The sequence below is a fragment of the Pseudopipra pipra genome, chromosome 12 (genome assembly GCF_036250125.1).
Source record: "Pseudopipra pipra isolate bDixPip1 chromosome 12, bDixPip1.hap1, whole genome shotgun sequence".
In the NCBI taxonomy this organism is placed as follows: Eukaryota; Metazoa; Chordata; class Aves; order Passeriformes; family Pipridae; genus Pseudopipra; species Pseudopipra pipra.
In genome coordinates this window covers 17,672,612-17,697,556 of record NC_087560.1, presented here as the reverse complement: position 1 = coordinate 17,697,556, position 24,945 = coordinate 17,672,612, and the positions used below count along the sequence as shown (strand labels likewise).

The window sequence follows — 24,945 nt, the reverse complement described above, 5'->3', positions numbered from 1 at the left end:
TCATTCTGACCCATTTCTTTAATTAAGAGGAAATTGGGTTAAAGGCATGATATTTTGTTGTTTATAAATAAAGTGTGGGGTTAAAGAGAAAAATAAACTTCACAGTACCAGAGGTAGCATTTATATATATATATATATATATATATATATATATATATATATATATCCTTTTCCATTAACAGTCTAAGTGTGCATAAAATGGTTGTCTTTCCTAGAAAATGGTAGAAGTTGAGTCTTACCTTAGTCAAATCCCAGGATCCAAGGACAGCTATGATGCTGACAACTCCAGGAATTCCACCTTCTGCTGCTTTATACTCTGCTTCTCCCACTGCCTTTTGTTGCACTCAAGAACCACTGCCTGGCCACCCCTGCTGGGTGTAGTTGCAATAAAGAATATGCCATGTTTTGCCATAATTTCTGTTACCAACATGAAAAAGGTATGTCTTTGCTGGAATAAAAAAATCATTCTTTGAACCAAAATGAACTCATCAGTCTGAGAGGCCTTTGAGCAAGATATTTATAGACATTAAGTCCTTTTTCTTTGAGATTGCAGCCTTAGAAACATCAGACAGGAAGAAAGCCAAACATCTGCGTTGATTTTGATTGTTTAATACTCAAGAGTGAAAAAGTGTAAAATCACAAAGCTTTGTACCACCACACAAAAAAAAAAACACGCAGTTTCATTGCAAAATGACCAAAACACAAGCTGCCTGCAAAGTTTCACACAGCTGACAACAACAAACCCAGGTTCAACATTCTGACCGTCTTCTGAAACACCTGCTGTTCACAAACACCAGCCAGCACAGAGCTCTTGGTACCTCACACATCCTTCTTCGTGCTCTATTTGCTTTCTAGACCAGTGGTTTACACACTGTGGAAGACAGTGCTCCACCTCTGATCTATACCAGCATACAGTTTTTACACCACCACCCCCCCCGAATTACTAATTATGTTTTAAAAGCATTTTGTTTAATCCAAACGCAGCAAAGTTCTTATTTGTGTTTAATGAAAAGCATAACTGATAGGAGGAAGCTTCAGAAGTGCATGCTGACTGAGGGTGTATCACCCATCCCTTCAGCCACAGGACAGAATTCCTGGGCAAAAGTGATCATGTAGGGTGAGTTAGTACTCCAGACAGCAGGTTATATTTGCTCTTAGTAGTAACGTGTGTACCTACAGCCCCTGCCCTGCACATGCAGCCACTGGGCCTGCAGGATGGGACTGTTCACTTAAATACCTTTTGTTGCCTGAAGGGAGAATTATCCAAAAGTTATCGTGCCAAAATGTCTCAGGTTAATGAGAGCTAAGTGGAAAATGGGCTGCTTATTGTAAAACATTTTTAGAACTTGAGCCCTTTTTTAAGTGAGACAACTTTGTTCTCACAGCTGGAAAGCATCCATGCAAAGGAACTGTGCATATCTGTTTAATGTCCTGCTAATGCACATTTCCAGTTCTCTACAATAAACCAGCTTTCCAACAACTGATTAAAATGTTGACCTGAAATAGAACTAAAGTACACTGAACAAATTTTTCCCTCCAGACAATCAAAATAGAAATATATCTTGGTATAACCTACTGCATCTGATAGTGATGTGCAAAGGAATTTCTAGAGCTGTTGTTGCCTCAGTGGAAACAATACTGATTTTTAAATTAATTTTTTTTATCCCTCAATGCTAAGACCACCTACATTTTATGATTCACTTGCTCCTCAGTGGTTTATTCGTGACATTACAGTCCTCTGAGCAGGTGAAGATAAACAGAGTTTTGGTATTATTGTTCCTAAGGACTATGTCTGTCAAATATTCCATAACGTACCAATAAATGGTTTTGGCATAAGTAGCTTTTTGTTGGTTACTAAATATGTTTTCTGCAGATATTTTCATATCTATTTTACAGAGAATGGTAAATTCTCTATAGAGAATTTGCCAAGAATAAAATTCAAAAAAAACTAACACTGATTATTTTTACCTCTGTTGCTTACTATAGACCTGACTTCTTCCTTTATGTAGTTATTTAATACTTGAAGTACAGAACCTGCTTGCTTGCAGTTAGGCATCTAGCTGGAAAATTCTGGCTTAGACATGATTATTAAGCACAGAGATGTTGCCATCTTTAAAATCATATGGTCAACTAAGGAAACAGAAGTATAGGATGAGACTAGAAGTACTACAATCAGTAACACCCTATTTATAAATGGAAGCACAAGATCTTTTTTGAGCACAAACAAATCATTTTGAAAAAAATATTACCTATTACACAGTGAACAGTATAAATAAGCTTGGATACATGACTTTAGTGCTTCTACACAGTTCAGTTTCCCATTCATTTTCCAGCCGTTGGTGGCACTTCCAATTTCAACAAATGATTTCACACAAGATGAGGAAAACATTCAGAAGGTTTTGCAGTGCAGACAAACCTCGTGAGTTAATCTTTGGAACATTAATACATTTGTACAGTTTCAAAGTTAGTTACTAAGGCACACAGGGATTGAGCTGTCCCATCCCTGGAACAGCAGGATCCGTCAGTCAGCACGGAGCTGCTCCTCAGCTTGGCATTTACATTCAGATAGAAAGCAGCAGGCAGGTTTGGAAAATGTAGCTCTGTTAATAGTAAGGCATCTGAAAAGTGACTAGTCATGCCAGACTAAGATAGTTTAACTGGATTCTAATATGGATCAGCACACACAAAACTAGGCTTACATAACCACAGGGGAAAAAATCTCGGAGTGAGCACCCGGCGGGCTGGCACAGCAAAGCCACCCGGATCCAGGTGTGTGTCTGCTCTGCAGGGAAGGTGGGGACAGGGAGTGAAATGTGTGTGTGTGTGTGTGTGTGTGTGTGTGTGTGTGTGTGTGTGTGTGTGTGCAGAAATAGCAGCTTCTCATCTGTGCATGTTACTCCTCACATGTGTCCAGTATGGCATTTCTTACCCCAGTGACAAAAATATTCCGGCTGCTATTTTTGCTCCTGCCAGCACTGCCCAGGTCAGGGCCTCTGCTGGATTCTGAGCTGAACTCTGAAGTCACTGAATTACAGAGTTAAATTATGTCCTTCATTCAACCAATGTGCAATCCAAGTGAAATTAGCTTATTTTCAAATGATTTAAGTAGAAGGCAACTTTGGCCTGAGGCACACGTTACATTCAGAAAAGAAGAAAAAAATAAACTCAAATCTCAAGTTGGGTTTGCAGGACAAGGGGTTGAAAAGGGCATCTCGTTTGTAAACAAAGAAAGGATCATCTGGGAATGAGCTGACACACAATGATCATAAGTGTCATCAATGCCTTTTGTACAAGTTTCCTTCTAACAGGACACGCATCAGCTCATTTCACTGGGTTAAGGAATTAGGCACTGTGTCATCACGTTTGACACTTCACACTTACCTTTAGCAATACCTTGGATTAAGGTACCCCATATACTGCAAAATAGGCTGAGGTTACTAATGTACACAGCCACTGAGTCTGTAAGGAGTTCTCCTTACCTCAGTGGGAATTCTATCCAGTCTATTTTTTAAAGTTGTTTTCTTTTTAGAGATATTAAATGTACTACCATCTAACCATCAAATTCACTATTTCTCATGAGGAAATACTGTGAGAAACTCTTGCTTCAGTGTTCCTTCTTTCATTTCTGCACTGCATTCCAGCTATACAAATAATATCACTTTTGTCAATTCTTGCTATTCTTAGTTTGATCCTACAGGACATGATTTAATTTTATAGCTGTAATAACTGTCTCCTAAAATGTATTCATTAGGTATTGCATATAAGTACACAGAAATGGAACTGAAAAATCAGCTACTACCACTCTTATTAGTCTCACATTCTGTTAAATTTGTGGTTAGTAGCTCGAGCTTTAAATAGAATTGCATAGTAATATTTTAGTAACCAAGTACAATACAGTATTAAGAAAAAAAATAATTTGAAAAGTCCTATTCGAGCACACACTTAATAACTGATGTGCTATAAAACAAACAAAAAAAAATAGAATCCTTTCAATTCCCCAGTAGCAAATTCCTCTTTCTATGGGTGGAAAAATCTGAAAATATTAGACACAGATCTCTGAGGAAAAAAAAAATATTAATAGCATGATCTCTCCCAAAAATAAAATTTCCAATAAAATAGTGTGCTGAATAGAGGCTTAGATTCAATACTTCTCAGTCCACTATTAATAATCTAATAGCTCGACTGTTTCCCCATCCCTTTTTTTCTCTTTAAAAAAAAAAAAGGATCATAAAAAATATATATAAACAAATTGCTAAGTAGGCTTCATTAAAGAGTCCTTTCAGAACCACTGTCCATCATTATCATCATCTTCCTCCTCCTCATGGTCCAGATACAGAAAAGCGACTTTCTTTTCTTCAGAAATATCCGACCTTTGGTCGACCGTTCTTTGCAACTGCACAGTTTTATCAAAAAGTGACTGTTCCACCACCTTTTCACCATGATCTTGGGAATAACTGGACAGAACATAGCCACTTCTTGTGTTTTCATTTTCTGAAGTCTGGTCACTTTGAACTATGACCTGTGACTGACTCACAGCAGGGTCTTGCTGGTTGGATATCAGCACTGCTTGTTCTCCACTTCTCACCGTAGATATTCCACCCATACTGGAAACATCCATTTGAAAAGTGTAAGATGCTTCCTTGGATCCTACTTTAATATGCTTTACAGACTTGTTGCTCTCAGATGACCCTTCTGTTTGTGAAAGATCTTCCAGCATTCCAGAAACAGGTCTTGTAAAGACTATTTGCTCAGCGTGAGTTTCCACGGGACTTATTTTAACGTGCCGGAAAGATCTCGAGCCTCCTGAAAGGGTGTGGTCTTCCAGTTCACTGATTTCGGTGTGCTCAGAGCCAGGCCCGTGGTAGATGATCTTCTCAGCTGTCATAAACTCTTGGGGACCCAACTGAACGTGTCTGACTGAACTCTCTGTCTGTGAGAAGTCCCTGGTGCCGCTGACCTCCACCTTACCGGAGATGGGCCCTTCAAAGATCACTTGCTCGGTACGAACCTCTCTTGGGCCTAACCTGAAGTGCCTTATTGTACTGCTCACACCCCCAGACCCTTCTGCCTGGGAAAGGTCCTCTGAGCTATTGAGTGCCAGAGAGTCCGAAAGAGACCCTTCAAAAGAGACTTCTTCAGTTATTTGCCTTGATCCTACTGTGACACGTCTCGTGGACCTGTTGAAGTCCGTTGAGAAGTTCTGGGAAAGATTTCCAGAATCGATCTCTTCTATGGTCGTTGTAGTAAAAGGGCCTGAATAAACCACTTGCTCTGTGGTTTGGATTTCCTTAGGGCCCAGTTTAAAATGCTTCACAGATTGGCTGAATTGTGACGACCCCTCTGTCTGAACGAGACCTTCCGCAGCGCTGAGCTCCAGCGTTTCCGAACCGGGCCCTTCGTATATGACCTGCTCGAAGCTCTGAACTTCTGCTGGGCCAACCCTGACACGCCTGGTGGATGTGGTCTCATCAGCTGATTGCGGTGAGTGAGAGACTTCTCCATAATCTGCTGTTTCCAAAACCGAACCGTCGTAAATCACTCTTTCCGTGGTGTGATACCCTGTGCCACCACTGCGCCTCGTCGTGGAGAAGTTATAGATTTCTTGATCAGCCAAAGGAGTGTATTTATCAGTGGGAGAAGAAGCATCTACTTCTATGTCGCTTCTACCATCAACAACTCTCTCTGAGCTCTCTCTTTTCAGGGAGTGAATTGTCGCCTTCTCCTTCTCGCTTTTAATTACTTCACCGAGCTGAGATTCATCAAATTCATCAGTACTGAGGGTCTGGGACAGATTGACTTCAGCAACAATTGTCACCGAGCCACCCTCCTCCTTTTGATCAACTTTTTTGATATCAAATTCTAAGTTACTAGCATCAACTTGGTTCTCTTTTGTTAATGCAAACAGCTCCTCTTTCACACTGTCTGGGAGACTGCCCTCCAACTGCTCCAGAGCTTCCTTCAGTCGATGTTTAGGGTCCTTCGTTTCCTTGGATAAGAGCCCTTTTATGGAAGTCTGAAATTCAGGGGGAATTTTAATTTCTTTTTCAATAACAACGGATTCAACATGGGATGTTTCACCTTCAGGATGCTCTTTCAAAATATGGGCACTTGCTTCCTCCCCTACCACTTTATAGGTTTCCTCTGGAGAGCTCACACCTTCCTCTCTCTTACTCTGTGTGCCTTGCAAAAATTCATCCTGCCAGGAATATTTGATAGTTGATTCTTCCTCAATATGAATTTGCCCATATACTGAGTCATCATCCTTTTCACTAATAATAGGATGATCATCAGGAACAGACACAAAATATTTTTGTTCAATAGGCGAGTCATCTTCCTCAGTTACTTCTTCCACATGAGTGAAACTCTCATGGCGTGGTTTCTTCTTTTTGACATCTTCATAAGTGAACGTGACGTTCTGTTCCTCTTCACCGTAACGCCTCTCTCGCTCAGGGAACGAATCCTCCACTTCTTCTACTTCAAAAGGTGTTGAAAAATCACTCCTTTCATCAGTGGCATAATCCAGTGGCTCCTCTACAATCTCAACGTTAACAGACACGTTCTTTCCCCCCTCGCTTCCCTTCAGGCCGTGATGTACAATGTCCACTATCTCCTCTTTGGAAGGAGTTCCCTCAACACCCTCTCGAATCACTTTTCTAACATCCCGGTTTGACAGACGTCCCAAGTTACCTTCATCAGAAATATCTATGTCTTCCTGAACTTGGGATTGCACTGTGATCTCGGTCTTTATTTTCCCATCATCTGATTGTTCTTCCTTATTAAAATAGGTCACTTTGGTGTCTGTTGACATCTGTGAACTAGAAGAGTGCGTGAAACTTTTAAGGATGTCGGCAACAATATTCTCTGCTATATTTTCAGTTGGCAGAGTTCCCATTTTGTGACTTCCGTCACGAATTCGCTCTTCACCTTCCAGACTGGACTCTGCCTCTGAAATCCTCACTTGGTGAGCTTCAAATGACTCAATTACATGGTCATCTGCTTCTCTTCCTGTGGAAGTTTTAACACCATGTACCCTTATATCTTTATGTCTCTGTGATCCTCTGTCAGGAGCAGGCCTTTCAAGAGTGATTGGTATCTCAATGACGTCGTTGCTTCTTGATTCTGAGGTCACACTCGTATCTTTTTTGGTTGATTCACTTCTCAAACTTCTTGCATTAGAAATATCACTCCCTGATACCTTCTGGCTAACTTCCTCACGGATGTATGTTTTCTGCTCGGTCTTCCTTCCAAAACCAGCACTTTCTTCTATAAAAGATTTCTCATCTGTTTTCTTTTTCTCATCCTTTGTTTGTTTCTCCAGCTTATCTTTTTCTTTTGGCAGAGGTGCTTTCTCTTCAGTCGCTTTGCTGCCTCCTCTTTTATCTCTGAATATGGTCCGAGTTTCAGTTATAGTTTCCTCATATTTAGATGGTTTTGCATCAGTAATCAGCTCATAAGCTGGAAATCTAGTGAAGCCTGGTTTTGTTCTTGTATTTTCAGCATCAGTCTTGTGGTCCTTGTCTGATCTTTCAGCGTGTGTTGATTCTTTTGAAAAAGACACCGTGGAAGAAGTTGTAACCTCTGTTTTCTTTCTCTCCGGAATTGTCTTTTGCTGCGTTTCAGTCTTTTTCCAGCTACTGTAGGAAGGAGTAAATGTTCTTAATTCTTTGTGGTCTGTTATAATCCTTTCATCCTTTGTAGCAGTTGTTGAAGGGCGATAGGTTGAACCAAGTACATCTCTTCCAAAAGTTCTTCCACTGGTACTTGTCTGTGATCCGACCCGGGTGGAGTAACGTGCAGAGCTGCTCGTGTCTGTCACTGCCATTCTGTGCCTCGTGTCAGTGATCCTGGGAGCTGGTGAAGCTTTATTTCTATTTCTCTCTTGATAAGTAGAGTAAATATCAGTGTAGTTATATGAAGTGTTTATAATATCTGCAAAAAAAAAAGAGCACAGGTGACCAAACATTAAAATAATGGCTTGGATCTAAAATAATGTCAAATAGAGGGCATGAATTAAGGAAATTTGTACTACAATTTTTGAAAGAAATAGTGTCTTCGTTTTCCGTGGAGCTTTGTAAAGGCATGCCTGTAGGTTTTCATGAGAATTAAGTTTATGCATAAATTACATTAAAAAGAAAGCAAAGCTTTTTGCTAACTTGCACAATCTTGCTAAGTTTACCTGTTGTGAACTACTGGGTATTGTGCCATTTACTTAAGAATCACACCTTTCATATTTATACTGATGTTCACTTCCAGTTTCTTATTAAATAATGTATGCTGACTTCCTAAGGCTGGGTTTTTTGTTTCACTGGTATAAATGGCCTGGAGTTTCTCAGTTCCTGTTGAGAATTAATGGCACATCTGCCACCACACACTGGAAACTGCAAACACAACCCTTCACACCCACAAGATACAACAGGGGAGAGAAATAAAGAACCTAAAACCTAAAATGTACCAGGAATGTCTGACTAAGACCAACCAGGACTGCACCACTCACATCCCCTACTCCTAAAAAGCTGGCCACATCTCCTCTGACTTTTGGTAGCCTTTCCTGTAAAATTTCTGGTAATTATTCCTGTAATTCCTTCCATATTCTGTGAATACGCTCAAGCACTGTCTGCAGAAGTACTGGCTAGTTCAGATCCAAACTGTGCCAGGACAAACCCTGCTTATGATGTAACAGCACAGGCAAATCTGTGTGAGCATTTGTACCTGGGCCCGAGGTTTTTCTAATTTACCACTAAAGACACAGCCTTAAAATCACTTCGAGGAGTAGTGTCTATGCTACTCTGATGATTTTAGGACCAGGAATGTTATAGAGACTAACTTTGTTACTAATAACAACAGCCAGAGCAGTCAGATTGAAGGTCCATCTTATCCAGAATCCTGTTCACAGTGACCAAGAGCAGATACACAGGGAAGAGGATAAGAACAGGGCAAGTAAATAGTGATACTTCCCTTGCATACTCTCACAGCCTCCAGAGATTTGCAGCTCCTAAGATAGAAATGGTATCTTTATGTTTAGTAAGTCTTTGATTTGTCTTTCATTACTCTGCTAAAATATCTCTGTAAACCCACTTTTTAACACTCAAAATGCTTCAGGATGATGAATTCCAGGGTTTTAACTACACTTTTTGTTAAGCACCTCTTGCTTTATACTTCAAAACTCTCTTAAGACCTCTGGGCATCCAAAAGTTCTTTAGAGCTACAAAACATCACTCCCTACTTACTTTCTCCACTCAAGTCATGATTTTTATAAATGATCTCATATAGGACAGCAGTATGTTCATTTAAAATATTAACACTCAAAACTAATCCAATCTTCACTCTGCAATACACTCATAAAAGTATTCTTCAGGAACACCATAACACAATCATTTCCAGTTATATTTAATTTCATTCAAAATTAATTTTTTTAATATTTATATCTTACCTTGAGGCAATTTCCCTGCAAGCTGTTCTCTCCACGTAATAATCCACTGGTTGCTCTCCCCTTCTAACAAAGCTCTGCAAAACACACAGAAAGGCATTCCATTAAAATACTGGGAAGGATAAGCATAATATTTAACATTTATTAGTCTCAGAAACTGGAACAATTATCCTGCAGTTGGGTCAGATTTTAAGTGTTTTTCACACCCCATGTTTTTATTACTGGGAATGAGAAATCCTTGGTATCTTCCAGACTCTTAGTTTGCAGAGTTCAGTTCCTGAGAACGGAGCAATAATCCTACAGCAGGTGACAACAGCAGACACAGGGCAATTTTACATCAAATCTTCCACATCAGCCGAAGTTTTTCTTCCTGACATGAACAAGATCCACTGATTTCCACCATGGGACCAGACAAGCTGGTAATTTTTTCCAGAATGACGGTCTTATAACAAAGCCACACAAAATCTGACAAATATTCAGTAAAGCTTCCTCAGAGACACACATGGAGATCGTGGAATCACAGGATCATTTGGGTTGGGAGGGACCTTCAAATTATCCTGTTTCAACCCCCTGCCATGGGCAGGGACACCTTCCACTAGCCCAGGTCGCTCCAAGCCCCGTCCAACCCGGCCTGGAACACTTCCAGGGATGGGGCAGCCACAGCTTCTCTGGGCAAGATGTTTTATAAAGAAAAGGCAAAAATTAAATAAAATATTTGCAAGCAGACAGTCTGCAGCCTTCCTGCTCATAAGAGTGGTGAAGGTGGTGATGTGAGGGAATTGTTACAGCCAGGACTTGCAAGTTCTACCCTTTCCAAATGAAAAGTGAAGGAAAGCATTACTTCTACTGTCAAACCCTGTCTAGTGCTGGAGGAAACACCTGACAGCATTAAATTAATTCCTGTTCCATAGGAAATCAGCACAATACATTTGACAACAAAGGCCTAGGAAAATTCTCTGTGACAGAAGCTTCTTGGTTTCCCTTAGTGACATCTCTGTCTGCCCCCTCGGTTCCTCAGCCCTCCTCCTTTTTCACAGTGACACTCCAACAGCTTCTGTAATCCCAGGAAGGCAGCACTGGTGCAACAGCCTAGAAATTCTGGGTCAGGTTCTCTGCACATGCAAGGGAGTGTTACAGTCAGTACAGTAACTTTGCTGGGTTTGTGTCCACTTGTATTGGCGAGTTCCCCATTTCATCATAGCCAGTTGTGGGACTGCCAGATGTTCTGCACTGATAACACACAGCTGCAACATCAGAGCTGGCAAGAGTGAGGCTGGAGGCCTGTGATAGCCCAGGCTCCTGACTCCCAGGGGGAGAGCTGGAAGCAGTTTAGGATTAGGGTATAAACACAACTGCTGGGCATTCCTGGCAGAATTAAAGCAGGTGTTTTAAACATCACCTGCACATTTCACGCTTCCCATGACTCATCACTTTGCTAATTTTATGCTTCTTTTGGTTTCTCACTGCCTCAGGATTCAGTGGGACAGTGCTACATCAGCAAAATATCATCAGCAAGGTTTTCTCTGCCGTCGTGGATTTGTTTGGATTCAGAAGAAAAGTCAAGTTAGAATTATCTTGACATATTTACAGGTCACCTCCCCTTTAAAACAGGCTTGGCCGGGCACCTTTCCTTCTGTTTCATTAGTCAGAAAAAAACCCCCAGTAAAAGCAATTTATCTTCTTCTACATTAAGAGAGGCTTTCAGGAACTAGATGACCTCAACACGTATAAAGTTCCCAAGACCAAACATCTGATCTGCTGAATCCAGTGAGTGCCAAACAAATCACTCTGACAGACACACCAGAGGAGCTGCTGGTGACGCTGCAGAAACACATCCAGGAGCTGGCAGTGGAAGTGTTAACCATGACGAAGGAAACCGGGAATGTGGGTAGTTTGGCTACAGATTTCTGGCTGCTGGTTAAAACAACAGTTGTTCAGTTGCTGCAGCAACAGTATGAAGTCACTAAAAATAAGTTCCAAGAGGTAACTGTATATGGCAAAGGGCAACAGCCCACCGAAAAGCTGCAGCTGAAATACTGCTCCTGAAAGTGAAAGGCAAAGCTCCCTGAAAGCTCTGTGAGGCTGGACAGGGAGTCAGGGGTTTACTGTGCAGTTCTCAAGCTTATCAGAAATCCAAGAAAATGTTACACTGAGTTTGGCTCAATAAACTGGAGTGAGAAAGGGCAGTGGAATGTACTGAGCGCTGGCTTGGCAGTCAGAAAACTCAGGCTACGTTTCTCAGCTTGACCATAACTTGAGTTAATGCAAGTCATTTTGCTTCTCTGTTCCTTTGCATCCTTTGCTAATACTAATGATTTAAACTATAACCTCTTGGTGGTGAGGTCTGCTTTTAAATTCGATTTAAACTGCCTGAAGAACAGAGTGTTAATGTCAACTGCATGAACTCTTAAGTACTCACAGTAATAGCAAAAAAAAGCATTCCTTCAAGCAGCACTCTTCTAAAAAATAACCATGTCAGCTACTTCCTGAAAATCAGATCCCAACTGAAATATACTGTGTTAACACTTAGTTTAAGTGTTACCAGTAAATAATCCAACTGCACCTTTAACTCATCTCATTATTAATGTCATTTATCTAAAGTTAGCAGTGACACACTCGTCAGCCTGTGCTGGATGACAACAGAAATAACCAGTCCATGAAAGCAGGAGGAGGAGATAAACTGGTTGGGGTGAGGAGAGGGAACTTAAAAAAACAAAAGGATACAGCACAAATGTTATGATTATTCCCAACAGCAATGACTTCGTTTCAACTACAGAAACCCAAAAGCTCAGATGGCAGCAGTTGGCTAGCAGGTTGTAAAAATTCATCCTCTCCATCCTGGGTATTTGCAAAGGAGTTACAAAAAAAAAAACACCTCTCCAGGAAGTGGAATGGAAAAAGCATTTTTAGGGGTCAAGGCCACTCCACTTTTTTTTTTCCATCACGGAATGGGAGGTCAAGGAGTGAAGAACAGCAGGTAACTGCATTTTAAATTCCCTGGGTGCAGAAAACTCAGGGTGTTCTAAAAATAAAACCAATACAGGAACAGGACATATTGGATGGCACAAGTTATGAAGAAGAAATAATGAAACTGAGTGCAAAAGCAGTGGTGAGGAGCTGAGGAGGCCTTAATGCTGGTGCTGATTTTGTGAGAAGAAGGCATGGAAAGGGTCAGAAGTGCTGATGGAGGAACACAACTGGAGGATTGGAAAGTGTGCCTGGCAAGTGTATTCAGAGATCCTGACAATGACCATGGGAAAAAAAAAAGGGAAAAAGAAATAAAACGGAAAAACCAAATTTGTGTAGCCTCTGGTGCTTTAGAATGCAGGGTGGTAACTAGAACAGAACACCTGTATGACACAAAGATTTCAAAGTAAAATCTTTTACCCTTCAGCAACAACATATTTTAGGGAGGACAGGAAACCTACTTAACCTATTGAATGAGTCTCTGTGAAGCCCCTGCTATGTGAAAAGAAGAAGTTTCTGATAACTAAAAAGAAAGACCTGAGAGCAATTCTGATGGCAGGCAGATTTTTCTATCTCCTTTTAAAATCAAGAGTCTTAGACAGTGACTAATTCACCTCTTCTCTCTGGAAATAAAACTTAAGCACAGTCTAAGTAGCTGTGGTTTTGCAGGGTTCCAAGAACTCAGAACAAAAGTGCAAGGCACTTGATAAATATTTACTTCAACGGTGGTGAAAAGGGATTAGGAATGAAGATTCCCATAAGGTGTAACTTTACAAAGACACATAAGAGACATATTTCACTTCCTGACTGAGTCTCAGCTCCCAGAGCAGGAAGGGTGAGCAGAGTCAGAGAGGAAGCACACTTGGACCTTAGGGAAGGGTGTTCCTTGCAACAATGATCTTTATTCCCACTCCAAGAGCAATGGTGACTAATGGAAAGAACTGACTTTTTAACTGAACTAACTGTAAGAGTTGTAAAATAGAGAGAAAACACAGGGTGGGAGGTACAAAGAAAGCTCCAAGAAGACCAGGTACCACACCCTTAACCTCTAATGCCACGGGAGGAGAGGAAATGCCAGGGCCTCCATGGAAAGTTCAGGATGCTGAACTAGTGTGAGTAGGTGCCCTTTGTTTCCAGAATGTATAAGGAAGGTTATATGCCAGCATCCTCTGGGAGAACAAACTGAAGCTGGGTTCACATGCCCTGTTCTCCACAGGTAAAAAGACCTGGGAGAGGAATAGGATTTGAAAAAGTACATGGATGAGCTGTCCAGAGTTCTTCTGCTGCACAGCTTAGTGATTCCCTCCCACAGCAGGGCTGAGAAAGTCATACAGTAAGGAAGGACTTGTTTTCTTGAGCAAAGGGAGAATAAGCAGAAAAGAGGAACAGGTAAAACTGCATAAATGTAAAAACACAAAATAGTCACTTTTCAGCTTCTGATATGTTAAAAGACTTTTGTCTGCAGGCATTACACAACATGTTTTCTGATCTGGAGTGAGGCCCATTCTCTGTTTTCCTCTGTAGATTTTTTAGTAGGTTGATGCTCATCTGTCTGCTGACATCTGCCTTGCCATCAGTGATACAAGTTGCATTCACTGCCATCAGAGGAAGAAACCCCACGGGAGCTTCTTATTCAGACAACAAAAACATGCTGCAGGTGATGCTGAATTGTCCTGTCATTAACCAGGGCAGGGAATCCTTAGACAAACCAATAATGCTCAGATAATCAGTGATACAACTCTGGAGAAGTTCCAGAATTTCATGGGCTTACAAGGATTTCAAACAACTGAATATCTGGGCATTATCATTCCTAGTTCTGGATGAACACTAATCATCAAAACCACGCTGATAATTCTGTTATTGTGACAGTGCTAATCCCATTTCACAGATGAATAAACTGAGGGAGAAAGTTTAACAACAACAGTAAAAGTCAACAACAGAGCTGGGATTAAAGTTAGAGAATCATGTGTTTTAGCAAAGTTAACCAAGGAGCACAAGTGGCCACCATTTCTCTTCTACTAGTAATGCTCCAGACACTCCTGGCTTTCCAAGGATCACAGGGATCCCACTCCACCAACAAACATCCAGGTACTGTTGCCCACCAAGTGACTGCAAATCCCTTGTCCCATAGCCTGCTTGTGCTCTCACCTCATCCAGAAACCAACCTTGGGCTGTGTCTCCTGGCAGACAACTCTCGAGGCATCTTGAACAGACACTGCTGCTCTTGGACGAATGACAGATCATCTTTGCTCACTAATCTTTATCAGGCTACTCAGAAGTTACTGTTTCAAATTTCTTATAGTTTATTTATGCAACTACAATTAAATCTCATATGTATTGGTGGATTGCTTTAGTCTACACACCTCACCCATAACTCAGCTGGTGACATCTTTATCCAGACTTGGTGGTTATTATTGCACAGGAACCTTGCACACTCAGAACACAGCATTAATGCTTTAGGACACAGAAGCATATATCATATATAACCACAAATACCCCTGTCCATGCAGGTTCAATATGAATAATGCACCCAATGTAGACAAGCTAATAACTCAGGCAGTCTCCTTAAAAAACACAGAAGCAGTCTGACATGAAATGTTTGCAAATTATTCCTTGGCTCAATAAGAATTGCACATCTCTGCATTTGAGGATCAGTAGCTCAATGAAATTTGTTGAAAATATTGTGCTAGTTGAAGAAAAAAAAAAACCACATGATCTTTGCAATAAGGAAGTATCTTTCTCCACTTCATCAGCTTTGGGTTGTTTGGGATTTTTTTCTTTCCAAATCAGTTTTATGCCATGTGCCAACTGATACATCACAACTCCCCAGAGAGGAGAATTACTCTGGTTTTTCAACCCCACAGCTACTAAGTGGCCAGAGGGATACACAGTGCTAAAGATTCATCAGCTGAGATGCTGTTTGCTGTTATCTCACACTTGATCCTGACATGTTTCCATAACAAATCAAGGATGGAGAAAGCCAGGATTTAATAAACAGACTTTTCTGTTATCTTCCCAGCGAGAATGAGGAACTCACTGCTGCAGGTGGCCACTAATCAACATATTTAAGCAATGAAACGTGCCTGGGAGTTGACAGATGGCAACTACAGGACCTCAGGTTTTATTGATTGCAATTTAGGGATATTGGCTCCTCAGCTTGTAATCAACCCTAGCACCAACAATTCCCATCAATTTGATATCCACCTGACCAGGACTACTTACACATCACTATATTTGTACAAAGTTAACAGGATTCATATGGATTATATTGGCTTTGGAGCCCTGAGGCTCTCCAAGTACCTGCCTGTATTATAAAGGCTGGGAAGAGCATGGATGGGGTTCCCGTACCTGTAAAAAGTGATTTAAATTATCCTTCAATTAGACAACAGAGTGTGACCACAACTCTTACCTGTAGGTTTCAATTTCCAGGATGAGTCCTGCTTTCACCTGCAGTAGTTCTTGGTAGTCCTTCAGGTAATCCGTGATTGACATGGTCAGGAACTGCTTTTCTTCTTCCAGGGCGTCAATTATTCTCTAAACAGAAATGCTCATTTTTAGTTTTGAATTAACGTAGGAATCTGTACACTTCAATGCCTAATAACTTAAAACTTTTAATTAAAAAAAGTGCAACCTGAGAGAGCAATAAAATGTTCTATCCCTTCAAAAACCAGAGCAAATAATCTCTAAACCTCCCCATATACCAGCTGAAATACACTGCTACTGAAGCAGAGCTTTGTGCTACAAGTTAATTTTATGCCTTAATAAGGCAGTTAAATATTTCAGTAAAACCCATTCAGATGCTCTGTACAAAAGTTATTAAGTATCCACAGCAAGGAGAATATGCTCCTCTATCAATGTGACTTAAATGTGATTCCTTTTGCCACTTTAAGATCTCATTCGAGATCACACTTCAGATCAGAAATTTCAGCAACTGCTTTGCCATAAGAAGCTTATCAGTATTTTCAGTTCCACAGACATGTGGGTCCAAACCAGTTTTGGAATTCTAATATCTGGAGGCATTCACAGAGACCAGAAGGTGAAGGATGAACCTCCAGTGGTTCCTTAAATTTTTCTAGAGTATTTGGACACGTGCTTTGAGGTCCACTCACCTCTGTCTTAACTGCTGCTACTCAGAAGACAGAGAAGGGATTGCTCATTTTCATCCTGATAACTAAATATGACCCTGTACAACACAACTAAATATATAAAATTATATATATTTATACTAAATGGCAGAAGAAAGAAAAAAAATTGTAGAAAGTGCTTTAGTCAGCAGTGCTACCTCTCACATGAAGGGCAAATTGCCATTTATATGTATTTATATTGAATATGATCCTGCTAACTAAAATGCTATAGATGGCACTTCCTTCTGGGGGCTAGAAGGACAGGCATTAAATCTCAGAGGCCCAGTTGTGTTCTGTTGACATCACTCTGTAGTACTCAGGGACACTGAAATGTCGTTTACAGAGCAAAATCTCGTGTTCAACACTGAACAGGGATTCACAACAGCATATTTCAGTTGGCATCCTAATAAATGCTCTGCAACACAAACTGGAAAATCAAGGCACCGATAGACTAGTTTAAAAAAACTCAAAATATATAATTTATATGCAGCAAGTGCTCAAGTATCACTGTATAAGCAATAGCATAAAAATGAAGATAGAGCAGGGACTCCCCAGATCAGTTAATGCCAGTATGATGTGCAAGGCAGAAGTGAGGTCTAAGAATTAAGACTATCAAGTGCTGGCACTCAAACATCAATAGTATTTTGGTTTTTTTTTTTAAGTAAAAGTAAAAAGAAAGCTCTATGAAGGAAGCTGCCTGTATCTTCATACACATGTGGGTACAGCTCTCTATATAACACATTAATCTATTTTTTCATTTGTATTTGCAGCTGTTGTTAAATGATTTCACTGATGTTTTGCTTGACACAACAAACCTCCCTTTTTATGGCAGAAGACAAATCCTGTCTGCATGTCTGAAAAAGCCCCAGTGGAGGCACCATCCTGCAGAGCCACACAGGCAGAACCACTGACCTTTAGAGCTCTGAGGTAACAACCGTGTTCAAGAACTGACACAATGGAAAATCCCAAGGTGGGAAGGGAAGGAAAGGACCAGGCCCTGCTTTTGAAAGGAAAAGGCTATCAAGCAACAATGGACAAGGTGCTGACAGAACCAGGAGTCAGCAAAAGGAGCAAAGACAACAGACTGGGTCTCTGTAGGACCAGCACTTAAGAGCTCTGATACAAAAATTAAGTGATCCAGGTGTTTCTTGCCTCCCAGATTAAACACAGAGATTAACCTACACATGTGCATGCATATGTTAAAAAGAACTTCACAGTGCTGCAGTCCCAGAAAAATTCATACAGGAAATCTGTATGCTGGACTGCAGAGTGTGGGGAGCTCTGAAATTCTGGGGATGTTCAAACCTATCTGAAAACACAGGAGCCCCTCAGCCCTATAGTCTGTAGGCGGGGTTGGAAAAGCCACTTAGATTCTCCCCACTGGATTTGGAGAGCACTGGGGATCCAGAACTTTGAGTTAATGATTACCATAAGGGGCTACATAACTCAGCCAGCTGTGCAGTACTTCCAAAGGAATTCATTCCACCAGGAGCAGACGCTGTATAGCCTGGAAGGCAGACAGCCAGTCAGCCAGCCCTCCAGCCACTGATGCTTAAAACACAAAGCAGAGGACAACTGGTCTCCAGTCCTGTTTCCAAACGTGCCAGAAGGTACATAAACCACTTTGGCAAAGCTCAGGAGACTGCAATCCAACAGACTCATTTTGCAAAAGGTAACCTGTGCTGTGGCAGCAGCATTGGCTTCCCACAGGACTCCCTTGGAAAGATCTGTTCCTCAGCCCCATCAGTCCCAGCCCCCCAGACCCCAGTGATGTCCTGCTAGAACTAAATAATGGGATAGAAACTATTTTCTCACCCTTCAGATGTTCCTTTCCAGGCAGCAGTGGGAAATTTTAGAAGGGCAGTAGGGGGGAAAGAATTTACTTGGGTTGTCCAAGCTGTACCTACTGAGGGAATCAGGAGAGGATTCCAGGCTGCAGCCCTTCCCATCTGGTCCTACTTACTGATCCCAGAGCTCATTCAGTGGCTCAGCAGGGGAGGGACCAACACTGCACTTGGCTGGCAAGAAACTGGTGCGCAGAAAAATGCACTTGACATGTTGACATTAAATGTTTGTTTGACAAGATGTTTTTCCTCTTCTCTGGAGCTCACAACACCGGCGCAGGAACTGACCTAAACCCGGCGTACCACTGAAAAATACCTGCCTCCTTTCAAAGCAGCAGGATGAGCCATGGATGTTTTTACATCCCAAAAGTACAGGGGCTTCAAATCACCAGGAGCTTTTGCAGAAGTTTTCTCACAGCACACAGTTAAAATTATGGAAGTAGGAGACCTACTGAGCTCATCCCTTCAGCGCTCAGGACCAGTGAACATTTTCCAGTGCATGATTTACAGCTTGCCTGGTTCAGCTAAATTATAACTCCAAATACTTATTTCTATTTAACACTGCTGAAAGCTCCAGTGAGGGTAAGGGCAGTGCAGGAGGCAAAGATGGACATATAAGGCAACCAAATGATATATGGAAAATATTAATAAATCTAATTGCCATTGCAGCTGCAATGAAGAACAATCACTTGACTGTAATCTGCACATACATATCATTTCTATGTGACACTCTACAATAAATAAGCATGGAATAGATGCTCTTTAAAGAGTAGTTTAAAAGCCATGCTGAACATACTTTAACCAGTAAAAGAAATGAATGAGGGGAAAAAGGCTTTGATCACAAAAACAAAACCAGAAACAGCTGCCTGTACACATTCTGTAATTTTTCTTCTTGGATCTGAGCAGGTTTTATTTCTCATGAACAGGAGACTGGCCACTGAAAAAGGCCTTTCTCATTAGAAACTGAACATTTTAGATATAAAACCACTCAAAAGAAATAAACCTTGTGGCATCTTTGAATATACATCTAGATAATATTTAATTTCTGGTGGCAATGGTAAGACAGCTCACACGTTTTCATGTTTTCAAAGCACTTTTTTGTTCTTCTTGTATTACTAAAGATTTGAAGAAATTTCTCCTGTAATATCCAAAGCACACCAGATACTTGTGAGAATAAAAGAGAAGTTTGTTATGTTAGTATCAAAAGAATCCATTTTGGAGCACTGAATCAGGACAATTCAAGGGCATACATTGATTTTGATTATCTGACTTCTACAACAGGTTGCACTACTTGCTTTTCTGAATAAAATTTTTAAAAAATACAGACATTCTTTAAAAATTCTTTGAAGATACAGGCACAGCTGCTATAAAAACACCTGAAAGAGTTAAATACAAGCCATTCTAACTGGCTTTAGAAGAAACACTTCTAGCATGGCTAGTGAGCTGTACAAAATGCTCTCTTTACTCCCTATTCAAAGGTTTCACTTGGAGCAATAATGACTGAAGATCAATGACACTTTCATTATAAATCCCTAATATCAAATATAGGCAGCAAGAAGGCTGCATTTTGGAAATCAAAGAAACTTTAAATATTATTAGCTTATGAAGAGGTTTTTTTCTTCCTGGCATTTTCACCTGGCTTTAATTTTCACCTGGATTTAATTAATGAGAGATTTACATATGACACCTTCCCCTAAAGCTTTGGAGATGTTTACATACAGGATTGGAGGAATGAACTGTCCTGTCAAAAATGGGAAAAAAATCCATTTAAAAGTTAAGAGCCTTTGTGATTACTTCTTACATACCTAATCTGTCTCAGTTCACAGCATCTGCAAACTATGCAACTTCCAAACAATCCAGCAGAGTACAAAAACCAGACACGCTCACAGCAACAGGTCCCAGTCCCTTCCCAGTTGCCAACACATCCATAATCTACTGGGGCTGCTGGACACAAAGGACCCGTTGGCACACGGGGTCCAGGCAAACAGCAGGGTGTTAATAAAGGGTCTAACAATGAACAAAAGAAGTGTAGCCCTCGGGAAAGGGATCGATGGGCTGCATGATCCAATGTGTGCTCTCCACTCGGAGTTTGATGAGCGGATATTTCACTGTTCCGGCAGCTGCTGATCCCTTCCCACGCACATCATCACACCAAATGTCACCCTGAGAGCAAACAAATCCTGGGCTACAGATGCCGTTTAAGCACACCAACATCTCAAACAGGTACCTGTGTCCTTCAAGTTTTATTTCGAAACGATTCTCACTGCTCAGTGCCCTCAGCACGGTCTTCCTGCCTTTAAACAACTAAGTTTTCTTAACTAGTCTGGGGAGCACAAGTTCTCTCCGAGGCTCAAGGCACACAGGAATGTGTGTAAAACGGGAAGAAAACTCACATCATTTCTCTGACTGGGACAGGCCACCCTCAAGCCCCAGGCTGGATGGGATGAGCCCTGTCCCACCGCACAGGGACTCGGTCCATCTGCTCCCAGGGACTGCTCCGTGTTCCATGTGCTCATGCCAAGCCCAGCAGGAGCCCTGGCAAGCCCCGCGTGCCAGCTCCACGATCTTGGGCACTTGCCGAGGGCGGGTTGGGAAGGCAGCACCTGTCACCAAGACGATGTCCTCGGGGTCACTGTCCCCTTCTGGTCCCCACCCTTCGCACCCCAGTGGGGTGGGTAAGCCCTGGACCACCCTGAGTCTGGCACCTCCCGGAGCAGAGGGAGCGGGAGGGATGGGAGGGAGTGCCAGGGCCGTGGGAAACCGGGCTCACATCGCAGGATGGGCCAAAACCGAAGGGAAAAGCGAGGGCGGAAAGAGTCTCAGGGGAGCCCTAAAACAGGCACCGGGAGGGCGGGAAGGAAGCGGGAGAGGCCCGGGACCGGGGGACATCGCCCGGGCACCGCCACCCACCTGGTACTCCTCCACCTCGGCGCCGTGGCGGTCCTGCAGGGCCAGCATCTCCTGCTCCAGCCGCTCCCGGAGCGCGCACAGCTCCTGGCCCTGGCGGTGCAGATCCTCCAGGTGCTGCCGGCACTGCCGGCTCTCCTCCCGCAGCAGCTCCACGTCCTCCCGGCTCCGCTGCGCCTCCTGCTCCTGCAGCATCTGGATCTGCTCCTGGTAGCGCAGCAGGGTCTCCTGGCAGCACTGGCCGAGCAGCATCTCGTAGGTCTCCTCCAGCTCCTCCAGGCTCAGCCCGGCCAAGGGCGGCGGCAGGGCCGCCAGGTTCAGCCGCAGCTCCCGTATCTCCACCGCCTCCCGCCGCTGCCGCTCCGCCATGTGCCCGTGCTCGGCCTGCAGCTCCAGCAGCAGCTCCTCCAGGGCCACGCACTCGCCCCGCAGCCGCTCCAGCAGCGCCCGCTGCCCGGCCAGCTCGGGCTCCAGGCGCCGCCGCATGCCCAGCACCTCCGCGCCCAGCGCCCGCAGCTCCTCCAGCTCCCGCCGCAGCCCGTCCCGCTCCAGCTCCGCCTCCAGCTTCGCCCGGCTCAGCTCCTCCAGCTGCATCCGCAGCCAGGCGAGCTCCTGCTCGGGCACCCGCAGCCCGATCAGCTCCTGCTCGCGCAGCTCCGCCAGCTCCCGCGCCAGAAAGCGGTTCTCCTCCTCCAGCTCCCGCACGCGGGTCACGAACACCCGCAGCCGGGAGTTGAGCTCCTGCAGCTCCCTCTTCTCGTCCCATCCCGCTTCCCAGCGCCGCCACATCTTGCCGGGTTGGCGGGGTCGGAGCCGCGGTAGCCCCGGGGCTGCGGGCGCTGCGCGGCTCCTGCGGGACCTGCGGGATCTACGCGGCGAGCGCGGCCCCGCCCCCGGAACAGACCACGCCCATTGATCTCCGGGCATGCCCATCGCCACAGGCCCCGCCCCCAGCCCCGCCCCGGCCCGCGCCGCTGCCCTGCGGCGCCCCCTGGCGGGCTCCCGGAGCCCCTCGCCGCACTCCGCTGAGCGGGAACCAGAGCCGGGCTCAAACAGCAGAGCCGGGCTCAAACAGCAGAGCCGGGCTCAAACAGCAGAGCCGGGCTCAAACAGCAAAGCCGGGCTCAAACAGCAGAGCCGGGCTCAGGGAGCAGAGCTGGGCTCAAACAGCAGAGCCGGGCTCAGGGAGCAAAGCCAGGCTCGGAGAATAGAGCCGACCTCAGAGAGCAGAGCTGGGCTCAAGGAGCAAAGCCAGGCTCAGAGACCAAAGCTGGACTCAAAGAATAAAGCCAGGCTTGGAAACCGGAGCTGAGTGCAAGGAGCAGAGCCTGGCTCAGGGAGAAAAGCCAGGCTTGGGGAGCAAATCCAGGCTTGGAGAGCAACACCAAGCTCAATGAGCAAAGCCGAGCTCAAGGAGCAAAGCCCGGCTCAGGGAGCCAAGTCCCACTTGGGGAGCAAGACAGGCTCAGGGAGCCAAGCCAGGCTCAGGGAGCCAAATTCCACTTGGGGAGCAAAACCCCGCTTAAAGAGAAGCCAAGCTGCACTGACGGAGCCAAGCCCTGCTCAGGGAGTGCCCAACATCGCCCTTGTGACCCCCCTTCCTTGGCATCCTTGTCCTCTCCCAGGTGCCTCATTCTGTGCTCCCACTGCAGCCCCCGCTGGGATTCGTGTCTTCAGCCGGTCTGTGATCACCTGCTGCTGACACTGCACCGAGCCTGGGCTTAACTTTATATTAAGTGTCAAAAGCCACTTCATAACACCACTTTGAGTGGAACACCTTCAAGTTTGACCTTGTGTCACGCTCCTAAACCTTTTCCCAACAGAAAAGCATCCCAGCTCTGGGCTCCACGCAAGGCTGAGGCGCCTGCAGCCAGCACTCCCTGTGCCCTCTTCCCAAGGCCAATCCCGAGCTGCTCCCGGCCTCATTCTGCACCATATAAGGGCTGGATCCAGCTGGATCCTTTCATTGACTGCACTGGAACTGGCTCAGCGAGGAGGCAGTGAAGCATCACACCCTGTATTATCTACCAAATTAGACAAAAAGACGAGGAGTGACTCATTTCAGCCTTTCTCATCTCCCCAGGCAGTTCTTCTCTCCCTCTCCCTCCCAGACACACACGTTTATATTTCACCCAGTGCTGCAGCACTGGGAACTTTGCAGAGATCTGCTGCTTCACACGAGGCAGCACAGCTCCCATCTCTGGGTTTGCCCTTCAGGACTGCTCCCAAGCCAAGCTCTCACAGGGAAAGGACTGGGATTTGGCACAAAGCTGGGATCAGGGCACTGCTCTGCTCTGGGCACTGCACCCCCTTCCCTGCTCTGTCTCATCCTCCCACAGCACCACACCTCCCTGCCCTCAGAAAGGCCAAATTTTGGCTGCTTCTTTGCTCGCTGCTGACTAAGTTTCCTTCTAATCTCAATAAAGCCTCCAGGATTTGAGCCCGACCAACGCAGATAAATCATTGTCTTTGGCCTGAAGAGTCAGCCAATTTAGCCTTGGCAGATTTGCTCCCTCAGAGGTCACTGAGAAGCCGAGAATTACCAAAGGCACTTGCTTTTTCTTGGCTTTATGGTCAAAATCAAGTCCCTTGGTGACACTCTAACACCTGCTGTTCTTTTATGAGGGAAAGGGCTGTGCTTCTGGGAAGAGGTAGGTTCCTGTGGTTTATGAGGCTTTTTCTCCCTCTGATGTCACTGTTATCCTAAAAACCCCCGAGTGACACTGACAGCCACACTAAGGAGCCTTTGGGGGTTTGCTGGATGTCCAGCCAAATGTCCAACTCTCAGCTCCTTGTCTCTTCTTACTGACAATTTCACTAATTTCTTGCTGCAACTGTATTAATAAATTTTTATTATTTCATCATTGAAAAGAGCAGATACTGAATCTCTGCTTTCAGCTTTCTTGAAAAAACACCACAAACCTCTCTAGATGCTGGATGGCTTTCCAGGCTGAGGGATCTACTTCTCCATCAGTTGTATATGCTGATGTCTGATACACAGCCTGTAGTTAATCCCAGGCCTGGATCTGCAACTGAGCAAGGAATTTGTGGGCTAGGACAGGGAATGCCTGAAGCAGGCAAAGTTTGGGCATTTCTAAGACAGATCTTGAAGTTTTTTTCCCGGATTCCAACTCCAAGTAGGCCATTGAGAACCCCCTGACTGATGTGGTTTTGTGGACACCTGAAATGCCAATGGGTTGTTGGAGTCCTACCCGAAAAATTTAATTAATTCATTTGCACCTGCAGAAAAAGGGAAAGAAACCTGACGTGCTCTGCCGATGGTGGCCAAATTAAAGACTCCCAGAGGCTTCTGCTGCCACAGTTATTTCTCCTTCTCTGTCGGAAAGCTTGCTAGAGGAGAAAGCGAAGACCTTCAGCACCACCAAGCCAAGCAATGGAGTGGAGCATCCCTCTTCCCAAGGCAAATCCCTGGTGCCAGGGGCCACACCCTGCCCTTAGGAATTCAGCTGTAATGCACAGGCAATAGCAGCAGAGACCCAGGCAGGGGGAATTCACAGTCTTTGCCACTTCAGTGGCAGCAGAGGCAAATTGGGTCTCTGTGGCTGCTTCAGCTGCAGCGAAGGTCTTGTGCTTTGGAGAGGCTCCTTGTCAGCATCCTCCAAACTACAAAGTGTCACCCTGGTAACTCCTAATCCTGCCTCAGCACGGCTCATTC

General features: G+C 44.1%; 1 protein-coding gene across 1 annotated transcript; it reads right to left on the bottom strand.

Annotated features, from left to right (window-relative positions):
* Nucleotides 1–593: 593 nt before the first annotated feature.
* SYNM (synemin) lies at nucleotides 594–22,147 on the bottom strand. Its single transcript, XM_064669129.1, has 4 exons — nucleotides 21,273–22,147; nucleotides 15,804–15,928; nucleotides 9,431–9,504; nucleotides 594–7,929 (listed from the first exon to the last, which is right to left on the bottom strand). Exons 1-4 carry the CDS (start codon nucleotides 22,056–22,058, stop codon nucleotides 4,280–4,282), a joined length of 4,635 nt encoding a protein of 1,544 aa, XP_064525199.1. The 5' UTR covers nucleotides 22,059–22,147; the 3' UTR covers nucleotides 594–4,279.
* Nucleotides 22,148–24,945: the final 2,798 nt, after the last annotated feature.